This window comes from Hemitrygon akajei, chromosome 8 (genome assembly GCF_048418815.1).
Source record: "Hemitrygon akajei chromosome 8, sHemAka1.3, whole genome shotgun sequence".
Lineage (NCBI taxonomy): Eukaryota > Metazoa > Chordata > Chondrichthyes > Myliobatiformes > Dasyatidae > Hemitrygon > Hemitrygon akajei.
Window position 1 is genome coordinate 153,270,381 of NC_133131.1, and position 9,890 is coordinate 153,280,270.

Sequence of the window (9,890 nt, forward strand, 5' to 3'; positions counted from 1 at the left end):
GAGAAATCGTGAATAAAAACTCTTTCAAAATAACTGGGCTTAGGAAAACTCCATTCCTAACAGAGAGACGGAACAAGATAGCAACTGCTAGGCATCTATTCAGGGAAAAAAGATTGCAGACAGAGATGAAACGGGGCGGCAGCTGCTAAGCTTTTATTCGGGAAGGAAGGGTTGAAATCAGGCTGCCAACCAAATATAGCTCCGGCCTGCTCCCCGGCAGCGACTCTCCCTCCACCCGACGCTCACTGCAGCTGCAAAACACGCCGCTCAGACTCGCTGGCTTCTACCTATTGATTGGTCTCCTTTTTACCTTACTCGGCTTCATAGTACCAGCCACGGCCGACGTTACTATGGCGCCAAAGCGGCACCCTTAGTTACCAGCTGGCCGCCATCTTGGTATGGTCGCGATTTTTTTTCAAAGGCGCATGCGTCAAGTGAAGAGGCAACTCCGGCAACTGCGTCGGGTGGGGTACCCATGACAACTGAGATGAAAGAGTTTGCAACCATGGCAACTCCGCGTTCTTGCCTCCCTCCCACCCAGATATAAATGACGTCGACGGGGCTAAGCATGCGCGTTTCTGGGTATCATATCGAGTTCCGCTGTGTGGCGCTGGAGATGTGAGTCATCCTGTCCAGATACATTAAGTAAAGGTAAAGTGCACATTTAGAGTCAACTAAAACCTAGGCACTTAAAAATAACCCAGTAACTGTGCATATTGTCAAAATGCAAATTTTAAAAATCCATCAATATTGATCTGAAGGCAAACTTGGGAAGCGACAAATATACCAAAATAAAATTAACATTACTTATACATCCTTTTATACAGTAAATTAGTGAAACTGTTGTTCATTAAGTATCTGATTTGTCATTATCCAAAATAAGTCTGCTTTTCAGAATATGGTTTATTATTACTGACGTATATTGTGAAATTTGTACAGTGCAAGACCTAAAACGTTAATAAATGGTGCTAAAAAAAGAATGATTTATGTTCATGGATGCATAGATCGTTCAGAAATCTGATGCCGAGGGGAAGAAACTAAAGCATTCACTGTGTGTCTTCAGTCTCCTGTACCTCCTCCCTGGTGGTGGCTAAGAGAAGAGGGCATGTCCCAGATGGTGAACACCCTTAATAGTGGATGCCCCCTTTTGATGATGGCTTCTATGGTGGGGAGGGCTGAGCCGATGGTGGTGCTAGCTGAACCTACAATCCTCTGTAGCCTCTTTTGATCCGTTTAAGTAAGGATGACCTTCTTAGATAGCTTTTCAATAATGTTCTTCAGTTGCTATTTAGTAGGCTCTGTGGTGGCTGACAAAGCCAATGTTAGAATTGTGGACTTCTCCACAAATGGGGGAGGTGGTTGGTTCGTTTGTGAGATGGTGCACTCCTTTCATTCTTACATAAGGTCTCCATGTGCTGCTGATGCTTGCCATCAAGGTTCTCCATACTAGGCCAAATGGTCCTTCTCTGCTTCAAATGTTCAAGGGGTAAAGTTTGAAAGAAGAGTCAGTGCACAAAAATACAACTGCAGGTGCTGTGGATCAAAGAATACGTACACAACGCTGGAAGAACTCAGCAGGTCAGGCAGCATCCGTGAGAAAAGAGTAGCCAACGTTTCGGGCCGAGACCCTTCATCAGGAATGGGGGGGGGGAAGAGAGGGCTAAAGCCCAGTAATAGAGATAGGGGAGGAGGTAGGGCCTAGAGGCACCAGGTGGAAAACCAATCAGAGGAAAGAGAAAGGGGGGGAGGGGGAGGGGGGAGGGGGAGGGGATAAGCATGAAAGAACTGTAGAGATAAAGCAGAAAGTTGAAAAGGGAGAGAGGCAGAGAGGGACCTGGGATAGAGGAAGAGGGAGGGAATTACTGGAAATTGGAGAATTCAATGTTCATACTCTGCCTCTCATTCCCATCTAGATATGTCCATACATGGCCTCCTCTACTGCCATGATGAGGCCAAACTCAGGTTGGAGGAGCAACACCTCATCTACCGTCTGGGTAGCCTCCAGCCTGGTGGTATGAACATTGAATTCTCCGATTTCCGGTAATTCCCTCCCCCTCCCCCCTTCCCTATCCCAGGTCCCTCTCTGCCTCTCTCCCCTTTCAACTTTCTGCTTCATTATCTCTACAGTTCTTTCATGCTTATCCCCTCCCCCCTTAATCTTTCCTCTGCTTGGTTTTCCACCTGGCACCTCTAGGCCCTACCCCCTCCCCTATCTCTATTACTGGGCTTCGGCCCTCTCTTCCCCCCCCCCCCCCATTTCTGATGAAGAGTCAATGGATGCTTCTTCAAGGAAACCTCAAGAGCATCTGTGACTCTTCTCCTACATCCACTTGGTAATCTCTTCCCATGAATACATTTCAAATGGTTATGCAGTCTCAGGAGTTTGATGTCACAAGGCCATGTCATTCACATACCAAATTGACTGACTGTAACTAGACCTCAGTACAAGAGAGATTAGCACAGGAGAGAACACAGATATTAGTTTACTTACACTTCCAGTAATCCTCTGCAGGATTTTGCAGAGACAGCATTAGTGTTTTTTCCCCCTGGTACCCTGAGAAGTTTCCTGTAGGATTTCCAGGTCTCAGAAATATATGAGAGACATGGATCACTGCTATTCAAGAGATTCTGCAGATGCAGGAAATCTCGAGGATCACACACAATGTGCTGGAGGAACTCAGCATGTCAGGCGGCATTGGCCATGTTTTGTGTTGGTTTGAGGTCATGATCTTCAGTTTTTTTCCCCCCGATCAGCCAAAGGCTACGTGTTAAAATTTGTGGTGAATTTTGTTGTCAAGGTCTGCCTTCACCAGGAGATGCCTCGCAAGTTATGGGAAATACCACACACTCTCTAGGATCTCACATTGAGATCCTAGACTCACAATGACTCACATTGAGTCAGAGGGCAGGGGTACTGGCGGGTGGGGCTGCAGTTAGCAGATTTTTGTCTTGCAGATATTTAGTGTAAGGCCCAAATTAAACATAAACTCAACTTTGATAAGAAAGAACACAGTTAGTACAAAAAAGTCCACTTTCGTGCTAAATGATCAAAATGGTCATAGTGTTGCTAAATTTTAGTGATAAGAGTTGTGCTGGTTAGTACAGTGGTTCAATACAATATACAGAGAATGTATACAGTGTACAACCTGAAATCCTTGCTCTTCACAGACATCCACAAAACAGAAAAAAAAACCCGAAGAATGAATGGCGGACAACGTTAGACCAGCAGCTCACTGTTTCAAGAACCAAATGATTGAAGGAAAATAGCATGTTATTTCAGGCTTTTGCACCCCTTGCCTAATGACAGCCAGGAGAAAATAGTATATCTCGTATGGTGGGGATCTTTGATGGATTTGCCTTCTTGAGACAGTACCTCTGGTAGAAACTGCTTTTGGTAGGGAGAGATGTACCCATGAGGTATTGGGCTGAGTTCATCACTCTCCGGCAACACACACGTAATGCTGGAGGAACTCAGCAGGCCAGGCAGCATCTATGGAAAAGAGTACAGTCGACGTTTCGGGCCAAGACCCTTCATCAGGACTTGGCCCGAAATGTCGACTGTACTTGTTTCCATAGATGCTGCCCGGCCTGCTGAGTTCCTCCAGCAATGTGTGTTGGTGTGTGTTAGTGTGTATTGCTTGGATTTCCAGCATCTGCTGATTTTCTCCTGTTTGTTATTACTCTCAGGATTGTCTTCAGAGACCATGGGAAAGGGATGCTGAGGCCAACATTGGTCTGGTAAAATGCAATGCAGCCTTGAGGAGCTCATTGTCCCCCTTTTGCTTCCGTTTCTTATGTTCCCTGTGAAAAGTTTATACAGCCAAAATATTCATTCAATAAAGTTAAGAGCATTTTTTTACACAATGTTCAACTGCTGCATAATTTATTGTCATGAGGCCCAAGGCAATGTGTCCAATAGGATAGGCTCTACAATTAACAAACTCTCCTTTGTTATGTCTGATGAAATACCTTTAAAGCTTGGTAATTGTACCTGATACCGCCTCCTCCTCTGGCAGTAAATTCCAAATACCAACCATTATTCTCACAAAAAACTTGCCCCATAGATACCCTTTAAAATTCCCCATTTTCACCTGAAATGACACTCATGGTTTTATGTAGCATGGGAGTAAGATTTTAATTGCCTATCCTTTCCATAACATATATAATCTTCGATTACGGTCACTACTCAGATTCCTCCTCTCCAGACAAAGCAAGCCCAACCTGTCCAGTTTCTTTCCATAACTGAAATCCTCCATTTGTGGTAACAGCCTGGTGAAACTCCTCTGTACTCTGTCCAGTGCAACCACATCCTTCTTATAGTGTGATATCCAGTTTGACACATAGATTGCTGAATACAAATGGTATGATACTAACAGAAGAAATTCTGCAGATACTGGAAATCCAGACTAACACACACAAAATACTGGAGGAACTCAGCAGGTGAAGCAGCATCTTCGAAGAGGAATAAAGAATTGATATCTTGGACCAAACTCCTTCATTAGGTCCTGATGGAAGGTCTCAACCTGCAAAGTGGACTCTTTATTGCTCTCCATAGATTCTGTTTGATATGTAGAGTTCTTCCCGCATTTTGTGTGTGATATGCTCAAAACCTTTTTTGAATTACTCTCTGCCATCTTCTCAGACTGCACATCTGTTTGGAATATAATGCCTTTTAGTGTACTGATTTTAGAAATACATTTTAAGTGTGAGCCAGAAATTTGTATGTCACCAAAGCCACTAGCAACTTTTTACAGATGTACCACAGAGAGCTTTCTGACTGTTTGCATCACCGTCCAGTGTGTAGGTGCCAATGCATACGATCAGGAAAGGCTACAAAGAGTTATAAACTCAGCCAGCGCTATCAGGGGCACCAGCTTCCCCTCTGTTGAGGACATTTTCAAAAGCTGACGCCTCAAGAAGATCAAACACGAGGAAATCTGCAGATGCTGGAAATTCAAACAACAACACACACAAAATGCTGGTGGAACACAGCAGGCCAGGCAGCATCTATAGTGAGAAGTGCTGTCGACATTTCGGGCCGAGACCCTTCGTCAGGACTCTGTGTGTTGTTGCCTCAAGAAGAAGGCATCCATCACGAAGTATACCCCGTGTGGTGTGTGTCTTTGATCAATGTTGCCTTCTTGAGACAAGTCAAGTCAAGTCACTTTTTATTGTCATTTCGACCATAACGGCTGGTACAGTACACAGTAGAAACGAGGCAACGTTTCTCAGGACCATGGTGCTACATGAAACAGTACTAAAACTACACAGAACTACGTGAAAACAACACAGAAAAAAAAACTACACTAGACTACAGACCTACCCAGAACTGCGTAAAGTGCACAAAACAGTGCAGGCATTACAATAAATAATAAACAAGATAATAGGCATGGACAACAGACAGTACCTCTGGTAGAAACTGCTGATGGTAGGGAGAGATGTACCCAAGAGGTATTGGGCTGAGTTCATCACTCTCTGGCGACACACACAAACTGGTAGAGGAACTCAGCAGGCCAGGCAGCATCAATGGAAAAGAGTACAGTCGACGTTTTAGGCCGAGACCCTTCATCAGGACTTGGCCCAAAATGTCGACGATTTGTTTCCATAGATGCTGCCTGGCCTGCTGAGTTCCTCCCTCATTTTGTGTGTGTTGCAACTATTTTGCTCTCCGTTTGCACTATTTTATTTATTTTTGATATATTCTTGTTGTGATTTATAGCAATTTTTATGAATTGTTCAGCTGCAAAACAGCAAATTTCACAACATACATCAGCGATAATAAACTCGATTCTGATTTCAGTGCAGATCAGGTGCAGTGTTTTACTTCATATTTTCAATACCTCATATTCCGTGCCACTTTAATTAGTGAACTTGGAACTGTGCTGTTCAGACATGTCCGCAAGCATTATCTTGCCTCTCAATACTTGCTGGGCAACACCAGTTGTCATGCACAAAAAAGAAATCAAAGAAGGTTGCGTAAATCTGAGACTGAAATATTCAAAATGGAACCTGGCTTTCAAGATGTTGCCAAACCGACCCTTCCATAACATCAAACAAATATACAATATTATACATCATTGTCACAAATAAGAGAAAATCTGCAGATGCTGGAAATCCAAGGAACACATACAAAATGCTGGAGGAACTCAGCAGGCCAGGCAGCATCTATGGGGGGGAAAAAGTGCAGTTGATGTTTTGGGCCGAGATCCTTCGGTAGAACTGGAGGGAAAAAAAAATCTACTGCTCATCTTTTTTTTTTCTCTCCAGTCCTGCTGAAGGGTCTCGGCACCAAAACATCGACTGTTCTTTTTTCCATAGATGCTGGCTGACCTGCTGAGTTCCTCCAGCATTTTGTGTGTGTTGTTATGTATCATTGTGCTCATTTTGTGTGCTAATCATCTTTTACAATAACGTTGTTATGCAGCCAAAGGACCTTTGAGATATGCAACCACTAAATCCTCCTTCAATTTATACTTGTACTTGCCTAATCCCTATAAATGTATTCTACCGTTGTTTGTCTGCAAGACTTCCCCCTTTTATTAGTTCATCAAAGGATGAGCCAACATGGTCACAGCTCATATTGTGTCAGCTGCAAGTGAATCATTCCTTCTCTGTGTTCATCTTAATTACTATTTGTATCTCTATCATATTTATCCGGGCTCTGTATCCGGGCTTGGAGCTCTGTGTAAAGATATGAACATTAATAATTTACTTCCTTCTGAATTAATGTGAACAAGTCATCATCCTGTCATAATATCTGGTACTCAGTCCATAAGGTACATTCTGCATGGCCATTTATTGGAAGCTAGATGGAAAGTTTAAGTACTTAATAACTATTTCTATAATAACCAGCCACTTCCCTTCCCTCAATTTTGCAACCCTGTCAAAGTTTCAATTGTTATCAAAGCATGTCTCCATTTACAGCTCTGAAATTTGTCTTCTCCAGATAGCCACGAAACAAAGAACATTGAAGTCATTCAGAGAGGAGCATCAAACCCACTCCTCTCCTGTACCTTAGAGAATGGCATCCTGATCATCAACTCCCAAAACCCTCCTCCCCCCTGCACAAAGTGGAGCAGGAATATCGACTCAAAAAAAACACCCCTACCCCGCGCAAAAAAACTAAGAGCAAAACCTCAACCTCCAAACGCCCTCCCCTCGCACAACTAAGTGGAAAAGGAACTGGTAATGAAAAACACAGAATGTGCAAACTGTAAGTCTGATAATGTCCACAGTCCATAAATGCTGAACCAGGATACCATCCTCCGATATCACCTACATTCATTGAAGGCGAGGGACACCACAGGAGTGCAGAGGCCTACCCGTCTGCCACAGCAAGCCACACAGCGATAGGCCACTTACAGATTCCTACTCCGGCAGCGATCAAAAGGAAGGCAGTCAGCACTGGAATCTCACTCGCCTTTCACATTCTTCTTGATGTCTCAATCTTCCTCGAGGGGAAAATGCAAGTTTGCACAAAAGTGCTGCCCTTTCTACAAAGAAGCAAAGTGCAGTGTTCTAATTCACCCTGGCTTTTCAAGATAGTACAATTAATCTTAAAATAAATTTTTCTGCCAAGCTTCATGTAACAATTTATTGTGCCCGTTGTTTCCCAGTACATTTTATTCTGTACTCAAATTTAAGTATGCACAGTTCTGAAGACTTTTGTGGAAATAATACCAGACGTCAGTCAACAATAAGAATCTGAATGTGAGCTATGATTTGCATGGTTAAGTATGTCATTAATCTGCATGGCAATCTTCAATTATATTTGTTCTGATGATGAAGCCATCTGCATAGGTACCTCTTAAATGCCTTCCTTCTACCTGAACCATAGTTTGTCCTGTCCTGTAGCAGACAAAGCTGTTGACTATATCTCATATATTTCTCACGTTTCTGTTTTAACCCTTTCTCCCCCATGACAGAGTAATAAGGGGACTTTGTTTCCCTCCAATGATGCTGCCTGACCCACAAGGTTCCTCCAGTGCTTTTGTGTGTTGCTGCAACCCTGTCAAAGGGCAAATGTACCCTTGAGATCAAGAAACAAATTGGGATAATAAGGAGCAAAATGAATCCTAAAAAGACAGCTGTTTCATTTTCCTTCAGGGGATCATACAGTTTAGCAATATTCAAGTTGAGGCACTTCATAAAAGTTTATAAAGATTAAATATTTTTGTCTTATATACAGTGAAACATTGAAACAAGCAGAGAATTATACCGTTTGTGTCAATGACCAACACAGCCTGAATGTCTGCCTTGGGCAACCACAAGTGTTGCCATGCCTCTAGTGCCAACATAGCATTCCCATAACTGACTAAACCCTACTAATCTGTATGTCTTTGAAACGTGGGAGGAATCCAGAGCATCCAAAGGAAATCCACGGGTCATGGGGAAAATATACAAACTCCTTACAGACAGCGGCAGGAATTGGACTTCAGTCTCTGGCGCTATAAAGCATTACACTAACTGCTACACTATGCTTCACGAAGTTCATCCGGCACTCTTCCTCTGCTGCCTTATTAATTTGCCTATTTTTGTTCTGCTTCTCTTCATCTTACCTGCTTTTAGCATAAAATGGGTTTTCTAATGGAGGGGCCATCATGTTGATATTTTTTTCATTATCATGCTCAAGTATCCATTCTTTGTATAAGTTCAGGAAGTCAGTTTTGTTAAGATATTGCTCTAAGAGCCAATGAGGCAGAGCTTGTCCCTGCCCATCCCTTATACCATACGTGCACCCTTCTAGGAAGCCGCTGATACCTCTTAAAAATTAGAGACATACCTTGTTTCCCTTTCCTGTTCAATCTTACCCATCTTGTAATTAATTTGTATACTATTTAGCTCTTTGGTTTTGCTGACATTGAGAGAAAGGTTGTTGATGTGGCACTATTCAGCCAGATTTACAATCTCCCTCCTACATGCTGATTTGTCTCTGCATTGAGATCTGTATAATATTTAATGATACAGACCAGGTCCAATCATAAATAGCCATTAGCGTGATTATGAACTGACTAATTCCGCGTAAGAAAATGATCTTATTTTGAGTAAATATTGAGTAAGTACAGCACCCAAACTGCGTTTTTTCACACCAATGAGTTCTTGCTCTTGGAGCTCACCGACTGACTGGCCATTTTCCGACGTTCTCCAGGCGCGGCACGGAAGGTGCTGGGGCGAGGCCCTGTGCGGCCCTTGGATAACCAAATCCAGACTGCTTTGGGTTACTGACACATTGCAGAAGAAGGAATATCAGGATTTCCTGGTGGCAGATGTGTGGACGGAGGCCTCCGTAGTTGAGCGATCTCTCTCACTCTCTCTCTCTTGATGGTGGGGTGAGTTTGCCGCCTATTCTTGAGTCGGGGAATCTCAATAAAAAGCGATGCGGCAGACTGTAACATCGTAATAGCAACTGTTTGTTGGTCTCCCCTTTTGCCGTGAAATGGGTGACACCTCTCTGTTAGTGAGAGAGCCTGTGGCATGTCAAACTGGGGTAAACAATAGTTTTTGTTAACTGCAGATCATGGTCTCTATTTGGAGGCTTTCCTGTTGCTTGGTGGGTGATGGGTGCTGATGCTTTCTGCTGAAGTGGGTGGAGGCAAGGGGGAGGTTTATGCTTTGCTGCTGCTTGCTCAGGGGAGAGGGGGAGGTGTTCTAACGATTTTTTCTCGTTCATTCTTTCTCATTCTGTTTTTTGTGGATGTATGCAAAGAGTAAGAATTTCTGGTTGTATACCGTCTACATTCTCTGATAATAAATGGAAATGGATCCATTTTTTCTGTTTTGGATTAACATTATAAATTATTTTTGAAAGCTCTTACTTTGTCACTGTTGTTCGGCATTTTATGTGTTATAATTAGATTCTTCTCTGCAAATCATTCACATTTTCATTATGG

The 9,890-nt window shown here is 43.0% G+C and overlaps 1 protein-coding gene and 1 long non-coding RNA gene across 2 annotated transcripts in view; one reads left to right on the forward strand and one right to left on the reverse strand.

The window, feature by feature from the left end:
- Positions 1–413, reverse strand: part of dync2i1 (dynein 2 intermediate chain 1) — a 98,413-nt gene extending 98,000 nt beyond the window's left edge. The window contains exon 1 of the mRNA XM_073054865.1: positions 311–413. Within this exon, the coding sequence (XP_072910966.1) occupies positions 311–325 (15 nt within the window). The 5' untranslated portion in view covers positions 326–413. The remainder of the gene's footprint in view (positions 1–310) is intronic.
- A 125-nt stretch (positions 414–538) lies between these two features.
- On the forward strand, positions 539–9,621 carry LOC140732351 (uncharacterized). The gene is made up of 3 exons (XR_012100054.1): positions 539–651; positions 1,914–2,040; positions 9,149–9,621. It is a non-coding gene; the product is annotated as an uncharacterized lncRNA (long non-coding RNA).
- Positions 9,622–9,890: the final 269 nt, after the last annotated feature.